General features: G+C 41.5%; 5 protein-coding genes across 5 annotated transcripts; 3 read left to right on the forward strand and 2 right to left on the reverse strand.

The window, feature by feature from the left end:
• LOC115629880 lies at nucleotides 1-2297 on the reverse strand. Its single transcript, XM_030526481.1, has 4 exons — nucleotides 2142-2297; nucleotides 1895-2059; nucleotides 1468-1834; nucleotides 1-1406 (listed from the first exon to the last, which is right to left on the reverse strand). Exons 1-4 carry the CDS (start codon nucleotides 2271-2273, stop codon nucleotides 49-51), a joined length of 2022 nt encoding a protein of 673 aa, XP_030382341.1. The 5' UTR covers nucleotides 2274-2297; the 3' UTR covers nucleotides 1-48.
• A 1088-nt stretch (nucleotides 2298-3385) lies between these two features.
• On the forward strand, nucleotides 3386-13508 carry LOC115623440 (E3 ubiquitin-protein ligase listerin). Its single transcript, XM_030517791.1, has 14 exons — nucleotides 3386-3518; nucleotides 3577-4352; nucleotides 4414-4593; nucleotides 4647-5682; nucleotides 7146-8468; nucleotides 9028-9260; nucleotides 9322-9505; nucleotides 9561-9836; nucleotides 9893-10333; nucleotides 10795-10906; nucleotides 12374-12585; nucleotides 12830-13021; nucleotides 13081-13248; nucleotides 13311-13508. Exons 1-14 carry the CDS (start codon nucleotides 3471-3473, stop codon nucleotides 13368-13370), a joined length of 5241 nt encoding a protein of 1746 aa, XP_030373651.1. The 5' UTR covers nucleotides 3386-3470; the 3' UTR covers nucleotides 13371-13508.
• LOC115623448 lies at nucleotides 10675-12283 on the reverse strand. The gene is made up of 2 exons (XM_030517804.1): nucleotides 11324-12283; nucleotides 10675-11262 (listed from the first exon to the last, which is right to left on the reverse strand). The coding sequence occupies exons 1-2, from the start codon at nucleotides 12177-12179 to the stop codon at nucleotides 10919-10921; spliced, it is 1200 nt and encodes a 399-aa protein (XP_030373664.1). The 5' UTR covers nucleotides 12180-12283; the 3' UTR covers nucleotides 10675-10918.
• An 837-nt stretch (nucleotides 13509-14345) lies between the features above and the next one.
• Nucleotides 14346-14993, forward strand: LOC115634313. Its single transcript, XM_030531970.1, has 2 exons — nucleotides 14346-14690; nucleotides 14748-14993. Exons 1-2 carry the CDS (start codon nucleotides 14391-14393, stop codon nucleotides 14892-14894), a joined length of 447 nt encoding a protein of 148 aa, XP_030387830.1. The 5' UTR covers nucleotides 14346-14390; the 3' UTR covers nucleotides 14895-14993.
• Nucleotides 14994-15210: 217 nt separating this feature from the next.
• LOC115631893 (dynactin subunit 1) lies at nucleotides 15211-20046 on the forward strand. Its single transcript, XM_030528745.1, has 2 exons — nucleotides 15211-17437; nucleotides 18315-20046. Exons 1-2 carry the CDS (start codon nucleotides 15226-15228, stop codon nucleotides 19916-19918), a joined length of 3816 nt encoding a protein of 1271 aa, XP_030384605.1. The 5' UTR covers nucleotides 15211-15225; the 3' UTR covers nucleotides 19919-20046.
• Nucleotides 20047-20375: the final 329 nt, after the last annotated feature.

Genomic DNA, 20375 nt, shown 5'->3' on the forward strand with positions numbered 1-20375 from the left:
TTGATTCAAAAAACTACATATTTATTTGTGTTCTTAGTAAAATAAAAACTAGTACAAAACAACTTTTTCTATGCTATACCATCTGTTATCATATTTTGGTTTCGGCATTCGCCCCTCCACAATGTTCATCAGGAGTGGTAAAACGGCTTGAAGATCATCTAAACTCCTCACATACCCCTCTAATAGTACCGACCAACTTTTAAGCACAGTCAGAATTTCCACATCTTTTGAGATGGACAACAACGTAAAGTGTGACGTCATGAGTGCCCCGAGCCATTTGAGGGTTTGCAGCTCAGTATGCTTCAGTGAACTATCATAGCCAGGTCGTTCTTCCAATCGAAAATCGGGCGAGGTCATTAAAACATGTAAGTGTTTTAGAATGCGCAGCACGTGCGATAATTCTAATCGTTGCCGTAAGTGCTCTTCAATGGCGCTGGATTCAAAACTACAGGCCAGCACTGCGTTCAACAGCTCTTTGTTGGACTTCAGTGCAGGATCTGTATAAATGGCTTCTGGATCGCCATTTGTAGCTTCGATATCTGCCGAATTGTTATCCAGCGCATAGCGCAATGCCCAAGCAAGCATACGTTCAGATATGTTTGAGTAACGCCGTAGGCACATAAGAACGTGATCCGTGTTCTGCGTCTTTATAAACAGTGTGAGCAATTTTTCAGAAATCTCTTGCTCGCCTGCGCCGCTGCGTTCTAGTTGGCGTACAATTGCTTGAACGGCAGTGTTCTGTGGTCCTAAATCAAAGAAGTTTGACATGAGGGTTACATTTACATCTTCATAGCCGTTTTCAATGTTGGCCACTTCGCCGTAAACATGCTGCTTGAGCAGTTCACTTAACTCCTTGTTAAATATCTCCGGTGATTCATAGGCAATTTGTTTGCCATCTGCAGGAGGAAAAAATGCCAAAGTCTCATTGTCTGTGTTAGTCTGTTCGACTATATCAGCGGGTTGATAGTTGCCAAGAAACTTGATTCCAGCTTCCAAGGCTTCCTCCTCGTTGATGTGGTCCAACTCGATGGGTGAAATATGTGTGTCGCTGAATTGAGAGCCGAGCATATCGACTAGCATGTCTTGGTTCATACGATAGCGCACGGCAGCTATGTTGTTGCCCATGGCTAGCAAAATGTGTTCACCACGTGCCCATAGGCGAGAGAAGTCCAAATACACCTTAAAGTATTGTTTGGCATTTACTACCTTAAATTGCGTGTTGTAGACTAGTAGAGAAGCGCCCTCTTTTCCATAATTGGCGCCATATATAGCCACAAAATTACGCGAAATGCCCTGCACAGATAATTTGCTTTCTACGTTCAGCTCAGCCAACATAGAAACAAATTGGCCAGGTGGATCATAGTTGCGATTTCCCAAGTTAAGTAAAAATATACGTTTATCCGACCCTACACACGGAGAATTGCATTAGTTACGTTTCAGAGCTAAAGCTAAATATTGTTTACATACATATAGTCAGTAGCTGCGGTTGACCCTCACCATCAATGACCGCATATCCAGTGACGCGCACCATCTCTCGTTTGATTCTAATATTTTTTTTCCTACTCTCAGTCGTTAGATAACGGGCTATGAGCCTTAATTCGCTGTTTGCGTGCTTTTCCTCAAAGTATGTTAGCATCTGAGTACCGTCGTCAAACGTGTGCACCAATGCTTTGCTTATTGTTTTGGACGCAGCAATTTGTAATTGCTCCGAGGTGTCCTCTTGCTGATCTTTTCGCGAATTAAGAGCATCAGACAAAAACTCAAAAGTGTCATCGCTATATAACACAAGCGCCTCGGCGTCTGTCGCGACTAGTTGGGCAATGCTCTTTTGAAACTGCAAAAATACATTTAATTAAGTTATTAGGTCTATATTATTAGATATGTTCATGTTCACCTTCAATTTTTTGCATTTGCCTACATCTGGAGTGTCGACGTCCCATAGACGAAGTGCATGGTTTCCAAAGACACCTACGTATTTCTGACTCTTGGGATCATAAATAACCTTAGCCGAAAGCTTTTCCGGCATAGACCAACTGCATAGCTGCTTCTGTGTGCTTATCTGCAATGCAAGAAAAGTTCAATATTTAATAATATACACAGATACATGCAATGAAGATCATCAACCGGAATGTGTAACCTACGTTCAAAATGACTACTACATTTCGTGCAAGAGTGGTGATGACATTGCCCTCTTCACGGTCAGCATCAAGGCCAAGAAATTCCTTTGGGTCCGGAATAGGAAACAAATTGTAATATGATAAAAACTTCGACATTCTACATGCACAATTAAACACGAAACGCACGTGTGATTTGCGGTAGACAATGGAGAGCTGCCGAGTTTATTGAAAACAAATACTGTTTTGATTTGTATAGGCACCTAATATAGTAAAACCATTTTTCATTGATCTGGCAACTTGCAACAATATGCCGATTAATACCGCATTTTCATTTACACTAGCGTCAAATAGGGATGTGAAAAAAATCTATGTATCGAGCACCGACTATGTTTTTAACACGATGCTGAGCTTTTTCGGAGAAGGTATACTTGTATTTTAATTTGTTTGATGTTTTCAATAAAATGTTTATTTTGTTATATATATTTTAGATTGCTAAGCATTTAATTTTCGTTTTGATTCGTATAGCCTCGTTTAATATTCATAAAATGCAAAACTGCAAAGCGTACGATTGAATTGCTTTTTAGCTGTATATAATAATTTATTTTTAAGTAAAGCATACAAGATTATCAAAAGTCATTAGTTAACAACATTAAGTAAAATACTATGAGAGCCGGTTTCAATATATAAACATTTTACGCTTAAAACATTTCGGTTAATTTTTTTCCTAATATGATCTTTTTCTATGGAAAGTATATTTTATTGATTTTTTATAAAGAGACATCGATGGGCATCAATATCGATGTTTTCCCTTTGACTTACATCCCTAGCGTCAAATACTAAAAGAGAAAGAAAAACATTCAAATCAGCTGATTGCTTTACGTGAACTGATTCTGCTATTCAAAGATTCCTGTACGTCTTCTCTTCTTTTATAAATATGTATTTGCAACTAACCTTAACTAGATTTAATTATGAATTATCCACTGTTAGGCAAGCTTTACTATTACACTATTATATATGTTTTGCTGTTCACTATTAAAAATCATATTTATATGCTACTTCTTTGTGAGCAGCGTATGTAGTTTAATATTTTCTTAACAATACAGTATCAGCATATAAAAATATTGAAATTGAAAACATTTGTTTTTCTTTTCCGTCGCTGCCGGCTACATGCTTCCAATTTGATGATGTATGTACATACGTAGGTAAATTGGCTTGTTTCAGTGCCATTGCTTCACAACTTCTCGACGCTATTTTGACGTATAATCATCATCTGGCATCGTGTGCGCCTCGTCATTTGTTTTTGTGTTGTTCTTTTTTTTAAAGATTCGTTAAATTAGTAGTAAACGTGAAGCAATGGGTGGAAAAACTAAACAAGCACAACGTACAAAAAACAACACAAAAGTACGTACATGAAAACTTCTATAGAATTGCGATTAAGAACTCGCTGCTTTTTTTGCAGCCTTCTAGCAGCCGCCGGACTGCTGAACTCTTGGGTGCTAGCACTACGCCATTTGTTAGTTTTTCTGCTTTTACAGAAGGATTGCCTATTACTTCAGGCTTCGGATGTGTCGAGCAATCGCTTGATGCCAACATCAGTCCTCAAACACAAATAATACTACGCAAACTATCCAAGAAGGATCCTATGACAAAAAAGAAAGCCCTGCAAGAGCTGCTTGAGGTAATCTCCGAATCAGAATTGGATACGTTGAAGAGCATACTGCCGCTGTGGCCCAAATACTACTACAACTTGGCAAATGACATTGAACACAATGTGCGCGAACTGGCGCAGACGGTGCTGCAGCTTTTAATGTCCAAATGCAAACGAGCTATGGCTCCATATCTGAAGCAGTTAGTACCTGTTTGGTTGGCAAGTCATTTTGATAACTATGCACCGGCGGCCAGCATAGCGTGCAATTCTTTTCGCGAAACATTTACCGGCACTTCGAATCGAACCCAAGAGGTTTGCTTGCATTGTCAAACAGAAATACTCGAGTTCATTACGCGCAATTTGACATTTCATACGGCCGCTACGCTATCCGTAGGCAAGAGCCTGACACCAGAGGAGGCAGAGCAAAAGCTTCAAAGGGTTGTGATTAGTAGTCTAAGATGCCTATCATTTTTCTTGGAACATACCTCGCAGGCTGAAGATTTAACGCAGGTGAAGCAGGGCCTGATCGCGTTGTTGGAACAAAATAAATTTTGGAGCTTTGCCAAGAATAAAATTCCGGCCATCAAGTTAGTCCTTTATTTCCTACATCGTATGAGAATTTTTCTAATTACATTTATTTTATTACAGGGCTGCCTGGTTCGAATGTGTTTATCACATAATACTGTCGCCGGATCTAGTTGAAATTGTCATACCAAAAAAATCGCAACTGATTACAACCACTTTTCAGTACATAGACGACGCAGATCCTTTGGTCGCGCCACATGTTTGGGGCTGCGTGTTGCTTCTGCAAAGTAACTTCGATGATTGGTATGCTTTCTCTTGAAACCTAAAACAGCTCCGTCAAATATTTTGTTTTATAGGTACACGCCGCTCAACATTCGCAAGGCCTTGTTGCCCAAATTGTCATCGCTGTTGCGCAATGCGTTCAACCATAACGCTCAGGCTATTTGCCCCAATCTGTTACCATTTTTGTCCAAAATAACTGACGCCAGCTTGCAAGATGTTGATCTCTATGAATTTTACATTAGGTTCTTTAGCGATATGAAACTGGCGATAACCGAAAAGTTTAATCCGCCACTCTCAAAGTCAGAATGTGCTGTGATCAACAACGCCTACTTCGAATGTTTGCGTTTTTGTATGCAGCAGATCAACAATAATGCGGACCGCACCACTGAATTGGACGTATTTGCACATAAACTTCTGCAACAGCAGTTGTTGGAGCCCATTGCTTTGTTGCTCCATAATGAAAATGGACATCTGAAGTTTTTCTTTCAGCACAGCTCTGCCCTAATGGCCTTTTGGGATCGTCAGTGTGTTAATGATGTCGATAGAGACTCTCTCTATGCTCAATTGCTTAATAAGTTCTGGACTAAAGTTTTCCAACTAGTCACAGAAGAACTAGAAACAGATGTGATCGATGAGGATCTATTATCCCATGTCTTGCTGCTATTGCAGGAGTTGTATGTTGCCAATCCCAGTCTGGAAACACAGTCAGTTAAGTTTGTCGAAGCGAGCAAAGAGGAAAGAAGCCAAATAGATCCTGCAGAGTCAAGCAAAGTTACCAAAAAGGGTAACGGGAGTGCATCCTTTATACAAAAAGAACTAAAACAACTGGTGGGCAAGCTGGTGCGCATATGTCTGGATAAGGCCAGTGCTCAAAAGTCATCACGCTTCGTTCGAGAGCTCCGCACTTTGACTAAAATGTTTACCGATGTGTCATTCTTTGAGAGCCTCACTGACCAGGGCGACTTGCACGCTACTCTGGACAAGTTTGTTGCGTTGCTATCACAGCCAAACGACGAGTACTGCGATTCTTTAGTGGACATTGTATTTGAGATATTGGCGCTACAGCAGCCGTTGGATCGTTTAGACTACATTGCGCAAAAGCTACTTCAGGTAACTATACAGTGCAGACGCACTAGTATCACTAGTATTATGTTTTTTATTCGATTTATATGGCGGTTTTCTTAAGTCATTACTTCATTTTCGTATTATTTAAATTTACTTTCCACTGATCATCAAAATTAGGATTTTGCACTTAGAAATCTTCTTAGATTATTTTAAATTTGACATTTTAACCTACATAGTTGTATGTTTAAAAAAACGAGCTAAGAACTTTTCTTCGGGTGCGCCGAAGCTATGCACCCTTCATAGCGTCTTTGTCTTTAAACCTTCATGGCTATGGGCAGATCTTATCTGTCGTGCCTTTTTCACCATTAAAAATTTACGCTTCACTGTGCCTTACCACATCATCTTTATCGCTCCAGTGGTCAACTTTCATAGCTCGCGAATGGTGTTACACCATCAGATATGACAACAACATTCTCGATATTAAATGTACACTCTTTAGAGAATTATATAAATAGAGTACCTATTAAACAACCCAGTTAGTCGGTTTCCGATATCTTCCAGAAAGACGGACATGTCTCCAAGGGCGTAGGCAGGGGGGCAGCAGGCCCCTCCTTTGGTAAAAGCTGCCTACGCCCTTGCATGTCTCTATGAATTCGTGCTGTGATTCCGATTATGGGTTCGGTAATGTTTTATTCTAAAACTTAGATTTTACGATTCGGTATATAAAGTTCTTCATACGAAAAATATCTTCTAGAAACTATATGAGTTTTTATGACAGTTATTAGTACATATGTATATGTCTATATGATCATCATAATTCTATCAATCTAAGACTTTTTATTTTATTAGGTTAGTGTGTGGCCTCACATTATATATTCTTGTTTATGTCGCATCGAGTCAAAATAACCATAAGCGTCTGTCCGTCTGTATGAGCAATATAAGAGCTAGAACTACCCCGTTATTAGTGATTTTTGAAAACTCCCATAATTGTTAGAGCTTTGTACCTAAACTTAATATGTAATAACATCCTGTTAATGTTAATGTGCACCAATGTCCTGTAATCAAGTGCCAATATCATTACGGATCCACCCCAAAGTCTTGTGGTTTTTGATAGCTCCCATAATTGTTAGAGCTTTGTACCTAAATTTAATATGTCATAACATCCTGTTAGTATTCATGTGTACCAATGTCCTGTAATCATTACGGATCCACCCCAAAGATATGTGGCAGTCCTGACGCAAATCTCTATAAAATTTCTTGTGGTTCAAGGTCGTCCAATTTAATATTCTAATTACATAATATGATGTATTATTCTTCATCCAATAATTTATACCTGTTTGCGAATTTCATGCGCGACCAAAATTTAAATGTTAATCATTAGGACTATTTCGTTTGCATTTGCATCAAATATCGATATATCGCTTCGTGCAATTTATTCCTCTTTAAGTTTTATTCTAAAACTGATGTATTTTCGCTTAAAATAATTGTTCTATCTCAATTTAATGCAGTTAAAAAATCATCGCGTACAACATCTGGTGCTGCATCGACTGCTAAGCTATCCTCTATGCGCGGAGCCTGCCATCCGTGAAATGTTGACCTCACAGGCTACTTGTGCGACCATTGCACGCATTGCTGAGGAAGTCGTGGTAGATGGCAATCGGGAAAAGTTGAATTTGTTACACAAATGCTTCTTTCAAACGGACACTGGAGATATTTTAATTAATGCTTCCACTGTAGATACAATTTTACTGACGATGAGCAGTCCACTAGAGCAGGCGCCTGCCAGCGAAACGGTTGAAATGTGTGGAAGCTTCATTGCACAGATCATGCCTGTTATATGCAGCAATGACAACTCTTCGATAGGAGTACGTCAAAAAATATTTCTGCGCCTTTACCGATTCAGTTTAGAGTTCAGGTCAGGCGACTATCTTTCCGAGGACACGCTGTGGGAGATTACAACTTGCTGGCAGGATGCACTTTCCAGCAAAGACATAGAAATTGATGATATGCTCCTGGAAAGTTGCGCACGTATTATACAAGAACTGGCTTATGTGGACGTCCTAGGTTTTAGGTCAGTGGAAGACATGTCGGAAGCCATAGCCAAGTTTGTCATATGCTCCACAGAAAATATAGAGGAAGAAGCGGAGCGTATAAAGCGTATAGATGAGACCATTGTGGCGCTCTTCACATCTGATGAGAACAGCCCCAAGAACATCATGCAATTTGAGCAGCATTGTGTCTATTTAGAATCGCTGCACTCTGTGGTTACTGCCGGCGTGCCTTTTGATTGCGCAGCTCAGGACCCAGAAAAGATTTCAGCACTGCTCCGACGAACCGCAATCAATTTTGCAACATTGTGCAAGCTCGTGTGTCGTGTGGACAATGCTGTAACTGACCAAAATCAGACAGTTGAAGCGGAGAATGAGCTTACGGATGATTACTGTGATCCTAATGCAAATCTACTCCTGCACAGGAGTGAGCCTCTCATTTCGGAGCTTCTGAAGTGTGTTCACGTAGCAGTAGCGGCAGACGCTTGGCTGGAAATTTCATTACAATTAGATAGGGCTGACGAGGATTTGGTGCTCGGTCTATCAGAGAAGCTGCGCAGCTTTCTGGGCAATAGCAGTGAGATTGCGGGCGCAGTTAAGGATCGGTTGTTGCAGGCGGCATTGCAGCAGTCAAGTGTAATCAATTGTCGAGCCTTGAGCTACTTTGTGCATTACTCGCAGTATGCGGCATTTGAAGATAATGCCACAATTTTGCTTCACGAAGATTTGGCGGAGACGCTGGTGTTGCAAAAAGCCCTGAAGGCTTATGTCATGGCATTGCAGGTGAGTTCCCAATACCTCAGAGTGTTCTCAATCATAAATCATACATGGTATGGTATGAATTTATTTAAAGTCTATATTTATAGCCAAATGGGTAGTGTTATTATTAAATTAAATAAATTAATGTAAATAAAATTAAAATATAGGTAATTCATATTAAAAATGTTCGTATATAGACTCTAATAATCCCTTGGAATCCCGACTTGTCCGTCCGTCTGTATAAACACCGACAACTCTTTAACTTTATAGCAAGGATTGTAGTAACAAAGCTAATATTGGTTGAGAAAGAGAAAGACAGGCGGGAACGGGTTATACAAAAATCGAGCTCCCGCTATTTCTGTGTTCTAGTCCTTTTTTATTTTACCCCTCTTCCCCCGCTCCGTATTTCGTCAATATTGTTCACGATACTAAAGTTTTATAAATGAATATTTGAACGTGTCATTTGTATTTATTATTTGTTATCAATATTGTATACATTATTTTATTGTTCTGGAGCATTTACCCATTAAAGTTTAAATATTATAATAAGTATATATATTTTGTTTTCTATTTTTATTGTTAGTACCTGCTGCCGAAATTGTCTCAAAAATCATTGGGCTTGAACAGTGCTATAATGCGCACGGAACCACCAGATATGTGGGTGAAAGCGGCAGTGTTTCGTTGTATGCTGCTCAACAATTTTGATTCCGACTTGAACGAGAAAAGCGATCGCAATATCATCGCATCGACTTTGCAATTCATTACAAGTGTTAACGAGCAGCAGTTTGCCCAGAAAGAGCTTCTGCACTACAATATGTAAATCGAGCATGTCTATTAGTAATATTTACATATAGCATAATAGTTTATAATTTTTCAGAGAAATATGTGAACAACCATATGAATCCGTGCTGAACACTGTAGAGTACATAAAATTGCTCAATGAGGTCCTGCAACGTTTTCCTTATGAGCTGACTATGAAAAATTGGGATGCTATTCGGATTGGCCTTGGTTCCTGGGTACTGACTGTATCGAAATCCATCCAGAACTATCGTGATCCAAAAGTAGGAAAGAAATGGGGAAAGTTATATTGCAGTTTATTCACATTTTTATTTCCAGACTTCCTTCTTTATTGTCGCTGTTTATCAATTGTTTGCTACGCTCGTTACATTTGTTCGCTCGGAAAAGCAGAAGAGCTCCACTGAAACGCTAAAAACAGTCATTGACGAATGGGAAAACTTGTTTGCCCGCGAAGTCAATGTAGTGCTCTTTAAATCCTATTATGAGATCACACATGATGTTGAAGTAGAGCCCGATTTTCGTGCTTGCTACGAGGCCTTGTTGGAGCTCATCACCCCCACGATTGAGTTCGTCGACTATGGTTTTGTATATGCGGTAATTATATCTGAATAGACAAAGCGGCTCTTTATTAACTTGCTCTTATCTTCTAGTTTTGTAAAAGCCCTGCTTCCAAAAAAATTAGTCTGGATCACTTGTGCAACTTTCTGCTGAAACAACTATATTTTAAACAGCATTGTGTCCGAATAAATGCTGTGTATGCGATACGCCAACTTACATCGCACTTTGTGGCCGATGATGTAGAATTGAACGACAAGCAAACTGATAATATCGATGGCACCTCGGCGTTAAGTAAATGGCATTTTCTTAATCGCTTTGAGGATTACTTAAGTCGTTATGAAGCAATCATACACAAATACTTAAGCGAGTTTAATTTCAAGCTTACTGAACTAGAGGACCTGCAGCCAATTGACAGTCACGAGGCCTACAGCTACTTGTTACTGTGGGAATGCATAATTAACGCTTGCGCCAAGTCGCCAGTAGCACTGCGCTCTATTTACACAAACTGGTTGATTGAAAACAAATATGAAGAGGTAAGTTATTTGAAATTTATTTGAAAAATAAGTATGAACGACCTTTCATAAGGTATTAAGTAAAAGTTCACGCTTCAATGATTCTTGGTTAGCCCTTTATTACTTGATTGTTCTAAATTATAAGCGAAATTATTGCTTTTTATTTGTCTAAAGTTAGAAACGACCTTCTTGAATATACTAAAAGAATTTGGTAAACCCACCTATATTGCTTTACAAAATTTATTATTTAGAAAAAGAGAAACGACCCTTTCAGAAAGTAATAAAAAAATTAACAGTTTAAAGATAGTTCTTGGTTTGATGCTTTCAAACTAAACTAATCAAATCTTTAAAAATATAATAACTAAGGTCAACGGTTGTTTATTACTAAACCGTTTATATATACTATACTTTTTGATTTACTTTTACATACGTGCAATTTTGATAGATGTACTACATGTAATTTTGTTTTGGTACAATTTCAGAGTTTTCTACATTTTCTCTTCCGTGCGATGCCTGTAGATATACTGAGAAATCATGGTGCCAAGGTCCACAGCAATGGCGTGTATAAGGAGCTCAGCTGGAGCCAGTTGAAAGGTGAGTGACTGCTTAGTCGTTAACCAGGGTATTTTCGGAAGCCACCTGGTCGACTGGGTTATCCAAAACATCGGGCAGATAGTCTTCATCGTAATTAAGATCCTCATAGGCTTCCCATGGCATTGGAAACTCTTCACCGGCCTCCTCGGGTATAACTTCTGATACAGAAATATAGTCGGAAAGTGGTACGAATTGTTCGGGGTCTTCAGCATGCATAATTGGTCGCTGTACGGCGATTTGCTGAGGTGCCAAGTAAATATTAAGATTTGAAATGAACTTGTTAATCCATACAGTGAGGTTATTTGCTAAGATGCGCTGATATTCGCGCAAATTGCTCGTAGTGTAGAATTCCTCATCTAAAGTAAAAAGTAAGTGGTTTATTATTATTGTTAAATGAAATTTCGCTGTTCTACTCACCTGTAAAGTCCTTGATACGCTCCAAAATGACGGCACAAAGCGGCGAGTGTTCGTCAATGATAAACTGATCGTTCAGCAGAAAGTCCTTCATTTCTTCGAATAGCACGCAAATGATTTTACGCATTTGTTTCCGCTGACGCTGTAAGATTCGCTTCTTCAAACTGCGACAACGTCTGCGATGCAATTGTTTCGCCACTCGTTGTAGTCGGTTCTCCTCTTCGATGTATTCCAGAGCCTTATCTAATGGCATGATCTCTACAGGCGGCTTTGGCATAAGGTGTGCTTCCAGCGCCCTCACATGTCGTGGAGACAACAGATTCTTGAAGTACTTCCATGTGTCTTTGACGTGCATCGGGTGTGGGTCGGCTAGGCGCTCCACACGTGCTGTGCAGGTCGGCATTGGTATTCTCTTTTGATAACAGTGCGGTGGTTTTCGTGGTGCCCCCATGTCCTTTTTCGGGGTTGCCAGAAAGCACAAGTGTTCCTCCCTGGTCAATACATCACGATCAATTATGATCTGGCCCGTATGCTGACACGGCAAGTAGCACGGATGGAATGGTGGACAGATGCACTGCAGCTTGTACATGTGTTGTACGTCGGCGGCGCGCGAAGTAACCAATCGCTTAATAGCTGGGCTGCGATTGGGACGCACCTGAAGCATACCAAGGCGCGCATTCAACTCATCCGCGACCGTCGGGTAGTCGCGCGGTGTGGGCTTTGGTTCGCGCTCACACGTCATCTTCAGAAAGTTGAGTGTCTCCCCCACCGACTTCTTTTCGCCTTCCAGCTGGATGCTTCGTGGCTCGGGTGGCGCCTCGCATGATAAATCCTTAAAGTTTAATGGCTTCCTGGCCATAATTTAAGTTAACTTGAAACACAATTTGGGAACAATAAGAATTTACTAAAGAAATAATAACGCCTTTCAAACGGTAAAACAGGAAATGGAATGTAGATTTTTGTCGACTTTTTGCGTGTATTATGAATTGTGTTCGGATTTTGATAGATATTACAACGGCACCTTTTTTTAAATGAATTTTGTATGCTTTGCAGATCGTAAACTCTCACTTGAGCGCTATGTCTGCCATTTGTACACGGAGGTGCTTCGGAAGCTGCCCGCCGTTGTGCGAAAGTGGTGGAACACTAGCCAGTCGCGGCAAAAGAATTTTGTAGACAATCTAACTACAAACTATGTCAGCTCGTTGATTTGTAGCGAAGAGCTGAAGGCGATTGCTAATCGTAAGGAGAAGCACGAGAATATGCAGGTGAGCCAGCAGTTAGGCCGACTCCTCGATACTCATACGCAAAATAAAGACCACAGAAATGCTTATGAGTAGCAAAATGATGACAATGGCGCGAAATATCTCTAGCGGTGTCATTTCGGAGAGAGTAAATTGACAAAACTCACTCAGGCACTTTTTACACAAAGCCTACTATACAGTCGATAAATGCAGACGTCTCTTAAATAATGATAGTTTAACATATAAGCATATTCCTTTTCGCAACCAGGTAACTGTGCACACATCAACACGCGAGGTTCTAGCTGTTTATGCTATTGATGAAGCGCGCATGGAGCTAGTCATTACATTGGCGCCCAACTATCCCTTGGGGGCCGTTAAAGTGGAGTGCGGGAAACAAATTGGCGGCCGAGCCTCCTCACGAAATGTAGGCATGCAGTTAACCATCTTTCTGACACATCAGGTACTGTAGCTATTTTCACGAGCTATGTATGTTCAATTGCTGACCATCTGAGATTACAGAATGGCACCATATATGACGGCTTAACGCTATGGAAAAATAACTTGGATAAAAAGTTCGAGGGGGTCGAGGAGTGCTACGTTTGCTATACGGTCATACATCAGGACACCTGTCAGCTGCCAAAGTTGACGTGTAAGACATGTAAAAAGAAATTTCATGGACCTTGTTTGGTAAGCAGCGAAGCGACATTTGTTTTAAAACCCTAGATCTAATCGAAATCTGATACTTTCAGTACAAATGGTTCACTACGAGCAGCAAATCTACGTGCCCCATATGCCGAAATGTCTTCTAATTATCAATCGTTTACAATAGCAGCACGGCACGTATTAGGTTGGCACACCCCCACATAGTTAATAGTTAAATTTTGGTTATACTTATTATATTAAAACAGCAATAAAACCACTAGGGAAATAATCTGAAAGAGTTAAAAGTTGTGTGTTGTTTGTTCAATTTTTGTGGTAAATATTTATAAGTTTTTAGTGGCCCTCTACGTTATTTGGAAGACGGGCTATACTTTTACGTTCCAGAAAAAGTCGTTTAAAAAAAGACATTGATCATATAATATTTTGAATCGTGCTAAATGGAATAAAGTCGTGCAATAAAATTTTTAATTTTCAAACCGTGTTAAATTAAAACCGTGTAAAAACAGAATTAGATGTATATATATGTATGTCCAATTCATATAATTGAATAACTGTTAAAAATAGTTTGCACATATGTATATATTCTGCAATATCAGATGAGTGCTCTGCTTCTTTTTAGCTTCAGTGAAAGCTTCGCCAAGCTGAATATTTCTTTGGAAACCATCAATGCTACAAAAGTATTTATATTCATTGATATTATCACTTAATTACAACACTCTTTAGTCCTATACTTTTATATATTTAAATTGAATTCATTTAATTGAATAAATATTAAAATAATTTGATTCTGCAATATCAAATAAGTGCTCTGCTTCTTTTTAGCTTCACTGAAAGCTTCGCCAAGCTGAATATTTCTTTGGAAACCATCAATACTACAAAAGTATTTATATGTATTTATTGATATTACTTAATTGCAACAATCTGTAATTAATATATGTATGACTTTTAGAAGTTTTCCGACCCCATGCCGTCTTAACCACTGTTGACTCGTTTTAAATAAGTTACTGATATCTGAATGTGTGCCTAGAAGGAAAGATAACAATATGTGCATATGTATGTATATCATAGCACGTTTTGACTTTCCCGTCTGGTTAGTATCATTTCAATTGCAAGGCTTAGTTCGTGTACACTGAAATTCGATATACTCCCCACTTCTAAAATCAAAAGCCATGCCTAAGAATATAAAAATCGTTGGCAACTGTCCGCTGTGCAAACGTGAGGTATGCGAGGATTTTCGGCCTATACACGCGTTTAGTGAATTGGAGGATTGCCCTACTGTAATGGAACTGTTCAACCGTATAAGAGAACAGAAAGTATTTGAAGATGCCTCAAATAAATCGGAAAGTATTCCAAACGCAGCTGCGTCGGAGGAAGCGCATAATAGCGTTAATGCAGCAAATGGTGAGCCACGTGCTAATATGACCGATACCATATTGAACATGGTCGCTGAGGAGTTTGAAGGACCACCGGTAAGGGAATTTGGCGATAGTACGCCTTTTTGTACTAATTGTATGCGTACTTGTTAGGACGCAAAATGTGCAATTTCAGATAGTAATGCAACTGCCATTATGGCTTTATTGGAGGAAGAAAAGGTATTGTTCCATAAAATGGGTGCAAAATCCGAGCTTTTCAAATGTTTCTCCCGTTATGGGTGTGGTGATCGACCTTTTTAAGCCGCTGCCGATGAAACATCCAATCAAAATTCTCAGTTAAAAGCTGATACTTGATATGCCGACTTATTCGTTAAATATATTTTGCGACCTTCTCCTTCATTGTTTTTACGCTTTTTCCATTTGTTTATCAGAGTTTCGATTCTGCGCAGTCGTTCTGTGACCGACTCTTGGGGTGGGGTCTTGACATATGGTGGCGCATGATGAGTCGGCCACATGACGCTGACGTTCTTAGGTGCATCAGTTTTACATTAATTGTAATTCCAATTGGACACGCCAGACACAAATCATTCCGAGCGCTTCGTTAAAATGACGTAAGCGCCAAGTGCGTATAATGAACAAAACGGAAGTGCAACCAAAGCTTGGGCAGCGTGTACAAATAAGTGGGCGGAATTTGCAGGGGCGTGTAGCTTATGTTGGTCGCACGAATTTCTCCAGTGGCAAGTGGGTCGGTGTGGTTCTGGATGAGGCCCTCGGTAAGAATAATGGCACTGTTCTTGGCAGCAGTTATTTCAAGTGTGCGGCAAACTGTGGGCTCTTTGTGCGACCCACGCAGCTGCTAAAAGTGATTGAGTACCCGGAAGGAGAGAAAAATAATTACCCAGACCTACAAACGAAAGTAGAGCGAAACGTTGCGATAAAAAAAATAATGGATGCGAAAATTGCACATGGAAAAGTGGAGTGCGCTGAAATACAGGAACCAATGTCAAGAAAACATGCCTCGAAAGCGCAATCTGCACCAGATCCTACTACTCTGAAGAAGGAACAGCAACATGAAGCGCCAGACCAGGCTGAATCCGTGCAGGGGACTACATCGAAGGAGCAGCCTGCGACTATGCAGCCCGAAAGGCCAGAAATGATGAAAGAAACAGCTACACCAGCCGTGCAAGGAAGAAATGCAACTGCCACAGCAATGCCTGTCATGACTTGCAATCAAAGGCGCTCGACTTCGTACACTCAGTTGCGACCTACGCGTATTAGCCAGCCTAAGCCAAACTCTTCGGCAACAGCACAAAGCACGACGGCTCAGCTGACATTAGCCATGCCCGTGCCTCTGGCTCTGGCCCCCAAGCGCAGTAAGACTAGTGTTAGTCCCACGAGCTGTGCAAAGCGTAACGTTGGTGCTTCATTTGTGCAACAGGGATTCCTCGAGATATTGCGGCCACAGTTTACGCTTGGAGCGCCGCTACGCACACCTAGCAGCTCGCTACCGCCCCCGGCGCCGGTCTCCTCAGCAGATAATTCAGAGCTGCGTAATCTCCGCGAGGAGCTGCAGATGCTGCGCTCCCAGCGTAGCGAAGACAAGCTAAAGTTGCTAGAACTAGAGCGTGTACGGATACAAAACGAACAATTGATGGAGTTTAAAGCACAAATCTTGACGCAGCAGATGTTGCTTCAGCGTGAACTGCAGCGTTGTCGCCACGAGCAACGTGAGGCACTTGATCTGGCGGCTAAGCATCAACGCGAGCTGGAAGAGCTTGGGGACAGCATAGAGATGCTCACCCTGGACAAGGAGATGGCGGAAGAGCGCACTGAAACTCTGCAAATAGAACTGGAGCTTGCACAAGAGCGTTGCGATGAACTGAGTCTGGATTTGGAAATAATGAGAGCCGAGCAGGATGGCAGTCTAATCGAGATCAAGACTGAGCATAATGAAAAGCAACAGCAAACAAAGCAGGCGCAGACGGCGGGCGAGCTTCGGCTGGAGCAGTATAATCTAAGACTTCGTGAGACGGTGGTGCGATTACGTGACACGTTGGCGCAGGAAAAGCAGCTTTCGCAGCGAATGCACAAGGAGCTAGAGACCAAACACTCGGAGATCAATGAGCTGAAAAGCATTAAAGTGCAGTCGAGTCAGCGCGTCGATGACATGGAGGCCCAGCTAATGGACTTAAAGGAGCAAGTGGACGCTTCGTTGGGTGCCGAATCGATGGTTACCCAATTGGCAAGCGTAAAGCTGGAGTTGGAGGAACGTGTGAAGCTACTAGAGGACGAAGTGAACGAGCTCGAGGCACTTGAACAAATACAGGAGCAGCTGATTGAAAGCAATCAGGAGTTAGAGACTGATTTGCGAGACGAAATTGACAAGTTAAGCTGTCAGTTGAAGAGCAAGGAACGGGAAAAGAATGCAGCTATGGAAAGCTTGTACGACCGCGATCTGACTATAATAAAGTTCAGGGAGCTGGTACGCCAGCTGCAGGAGCAACTGCAACTCAAGGCTGATGGCACCGGCACACTATCCATAGAAGACTTTAGCAGCACCAATGAGTCACAGCAGGAGGAGCAAAGTCAGGCCGACTATCAACATATTTTCAGTATCAGCAAGGCCTATGGACGCGCCCTGGACCAACAGCTGAGGGCGGTGGATCTGCGCATGATGCGACAACAACTCGAATACGTATTGGCCTTTGTGCCGGAGCAGTTCATGCTTCGAGGTGGCGAGCATGACGTGCTTCTGGTCATGCTGTTGCTTGAACGCATGGGCGAGAAGTTGGATATTGTGTGTCAGGCTATCAATGAAAAGTTTCCAACAGCCTGCGAGTTTGGTGAGTGTTGTAACGAAATCGTTTTCTTTTTTTAAGTTTTTTATTTTAAAAAAAGCAATCACATTTATAGCTATATATTTGAAATTTGACATGAGGACACACATTCAAACCAGATGTAAACGCAGAATTTCGTCCAATAGTTCAAATATTTACGAGAAATACGAAAAAACACTAATCTTTCTCGGTCTTAGTTTGGTTATTCTATCTTTTTTGCTTCCTGACGGACAAAATGTCAGGCGGACGAACAGACAGAGGGACATGACTATATCGACTCATCGTGTCATTCTGATCAAGAATATATACACTATATATACTCTCCCACAGACGAATTCCTAATGAAGCACATGTACACTTAGAAAATAGGAATGATCAGAATGGTAAATAATTATACGAGAGACCTATCAGATATGACTGCAACAATTTCCATTTGCAATTTGCTTTCTATATCTTTTGAAATCCAAAAAACATTCGTCCTTCTGCATGCTACAAACCTTCACACCAAACACAATACAGGGTACGCTTTCAAGAATATCAAATTCTGCTTCTTTAAAACTTTATCATCATACGTAATTTGGGAGTGTGAAATGGTAATTGTGGATTGTTATAAAGTACAGATCGTTAGATAGTTTAATTTCGCATCAGCATATTTAAATAAAATAATATCTGCACTTGCTAGTTAATTAAATAGGTATAACTAAAAATATGACTTTTGTTAAGTATTTTGTTGTAGCACAAGAATTTCATACACGATTGGTGTCTTAGAAATTTGCGAAAAAACTTTCAATTTAATGTTGTAAATAGAACCTTGCTCGACAAAAGTTGCGAATTTCGTAGCTTGGTTAACATACGTTCGACTCATATTTGTTTATTTCAATAGGTCGCGACGCCATATTTGAAGGCTACTCTGTGCAGCGCTTTGTCTTCCGATCTAAGTGCATATATCTGCTTAAGAGCTTGCAGCTGGTGCTTCAGCAATTCCGCTACGGTCTGAACCATTGCGACTACGAGCTGTGCACGCATGTCGCCATTTATCGAACCGACCTAGAGTCGCAGGAGCAGCAACTTGACGATTTCGTGCATCTGCTTAGGACCGGCCAGTTGGATGAGCACACGAATTGTGATCCTATGCAGCGAGTCCTGCACTACATTAGCACACTGCACCAGAACCTGATGCAACCGCAGGTTTTGGTCGAACTAATGGACGAGCAGCAACTCTATAGCACCCTAATTGAGGTGTACGAGGCAGCCTTGGACTCGGTGAATGTTAATGCCGGGCTGCTTCACACCATAATACGCCTTGGCGATGAATCTTCCGCCTCGTTCCACTGCATGCAACTTCTCATGGAGCAGAGCTGTAGCCACAAGCAAAAGCTGAAGAGGTTGCAGAGGAAATTTTGTAGCAACAAAGCTGCTTGGACGGGCATGCAGTGTGCGCGCTACCAGCGCATACTGGAGGCCAACGAAATGATCGGCGCCCTCATTCAAATACTGTGCGCGACGGCCCGTGAAGCTGGTAAGGAGTCGGGTGGCATTGCTCACGAAAAGCTGTGGCGTCTGCTGGCCGTGCACTACCAGAAATTTGCGCCCATCCAAGATGAGAAGCAGCGGGAGCTGGACGCTTTCAGTCTGCACTGTATGCAGTTGCTGGACGAACAGTTGGATGAACTGAGCACTTTGTTGGAGCCCAGCGATGTCAACACCGAGTATGTGCGTCATGCCACGACGAACACGCTAATGCAGAGAGCGGCACTAGTCAAGCGACACTACGAGGACGTGAAGACTCTGGAACTGACTGCGGGCGAAAGGGAGAAGGAAATCAAAACGCTCAAATATATGGCCAAGATGAAGCAGCAGGACTACTCCGAGTTGCAGATCCGCAAGGAGATGGCCGAAAAGCAATTAAGCCGTCTGAGCACAGACCAGTGTCTGATACTGACACAGCTAGCGGAGGGAGTGGAACAGTTGGAGCAGTTAATGTTAACCAAGAACACGGCTTTGCTCAGGGCTGTCGATATTCTTAGTGACAAGCTAAGCGCCTTGGAGCAGTCCCAGGCACACTGGCAGCAACAGCAGCAGCTGAACAGCGAATGCGTCACCAGCTCCGCGCTCTGTTCCAATCGTGAGCTGCACATGGTTCATCAGGCGTTACGTCAGGAACGGAAGCTTCGCGAGCAGTTGCAGGGAGATAAGCTGCGTAGAAGCTTTCAGGCCTTGGAGCCGCTTCATGTGCCACGACGTGTGATGGAGGGGGACCAGGCCTTGGCTCACATCGAAGCGGATCTGAGGGCGCTGAAAAATGCCTGGATCCTGTCCCACCTGCAATTGGATCCGCAGGCTGCGGTGCGACGAACTGACATTGAGCGGCAAGGCAGCCATCTTCTGCGACATATCTTCCAAGCATATTGCGCCCGTCATCCATACCGTGCTGCGCCCTCGGATTTCGGTTTGTTTATTTCGAGGGACTTACGACATGCGTTTTAGGCATTTTTATATAATTGTTATTACGAAATGTGATTTCAGCTTAACTAAATAGTTTGCTATATTTATGGGTTAATAACCAATAATTACTCGTACTTAAATTATATATACCATTAGTTAAATAAATTAAACAAACCCGTTCAGCAATGTTTGAGAAGAGTCTAGCTTCATTGGAACACTGGTTAATAATTGCTATAAGCCCAGTTAACATAAGCCAAATAGGTTTAATTTATTCGATTTATACAAATATACACACGCATAGGGTACATAATTATATACATATACATAATATACGCGTACTTTAATGAGAGAGCAGCGCAAGCACTTCAAGAAACGCTTATCACATGAGTAAAAAGTGTAATGGATGAAACGGTCGCGGTGCTTAAGGCAGGTTGGCGTCGTCGGAAGGTTCTCGAGCAGCGTCGTGGAGTTGCATAAATATGATTAATGTTTAATGAGA

Source organism: Scaptodrosophila lebanonensis, unplaced genomic scaffold, assembly GCF_003285725.1.
Source record: "Scaptodrosophila lebanonensis strain 11010-0011.00,11010-0021.00 unplaced genomic scaffold, SlebRS2 tig00000001-arrow-pilon, whole genome shotgun sequence".
NCBI classification, from domain to species: Eukaryota; Metazoa; Arthropoda; class Insecta; order Diptera; family Drosophilidae; genus Scaptodrosophila; species Scaptodrosophila lebanonensis.

What these genes read in the sequence shown, in the direction of transcription:
- LOC115629880 (XM_030526481.1), bottom strand. Translation starts at nt 2,273, where the DNA reads ATGTCGAAGTTTTTATCATATTACAATTTGTTTCCTATTCCGGACCCA. An exon ending in GCAAATGCAAAAAATTGAAG is followed by an intron (nt 1,835 to 1,894) that starts GTGAACATGAAC and finishes GTATTTTTGCAG; the next exon opens with TTTCAAAAGAGCATTGCCCA. An exon ending in ACCGCAGCTACTGACTATAT is followed by an intron (nt 1,407 to 1,467) that starts GTATGTAAACAA and finishes CTCCGTGTGTAG; the next exon opens with GGTCGGATAAACGTATATTT.
- LOC115623440 (XM_030517791.1), top strand. Translation starts at nt 3,471, where the DNA reads ATGGGTGGAAAAACTAAACAAGCACAACGTACAAAAAACAACACAAAA. An exon ending in AGAACTATCGTGATCCAAAA is followed by an intron (nt 9,506 to 9,560) that starts GTAGGAAAGAAA and finishes TTTTATTTCCAG; the next exon opens with ACTTCCTTCTTTATTGTCGC. An exon ending in AATTTCATGGACCTTGTTTG is followed by an intron (nt 13,249 to 13,310) that starts GTAAGCAGCGAA and finishes TGATACTTTCAG; the next exon opens with TACAAATGGTTCACTACGAG.
- LOC115623448 (XM_030517804.1), bottom strand. Translation starts at nt 12,179, where the DNA reads ATGGCCAGGAAGCCATTAAACTTTAAGGATTTATCATGCGAGGCGCCA. An exon ending in GCGTATCAAGGACTTTACAG is followed by an intron (nt 11,263 to 11,323) that starts GTGAGTAGAACA and finishes TTTTTACTTTAG; the next exon opens with ATGAGGAATTCTACACTACG.
- LOC115634313 (XM_030531970.1), top strand. Translation starts at nt 14,391, where the DNA reads ATGCCTAAGAATATAAAAATCGTTGGCAACTGTCCGCTGTGCAAACGT. An exon ending in AGGAGTTTGAAGGACCACCG is followed by an intron (nt 14,691 to 14,747) that starts GTAAGGGAATTT and finishes CGTACTTGTTAG; the next exon opens with GACGCAAAATGTGCAATTTC.
- LOC115631893 (XM_030528745.1), top strand. Translation starts at nt 15,226, where the DNA reads ATGAACAAAACGGAAGTGCAACCAAAGCTTGGGCAGCGTGTACAAATA. An exon ending in TCCAACAGCCTGCGAGTTTG is followed by an intron (nt 17,438 to 18,314) that starts GTGAGTGTTGTA and finishes TTATTTCAATAG; the next exon opens with GTCGCGACGCCATATTTGAA.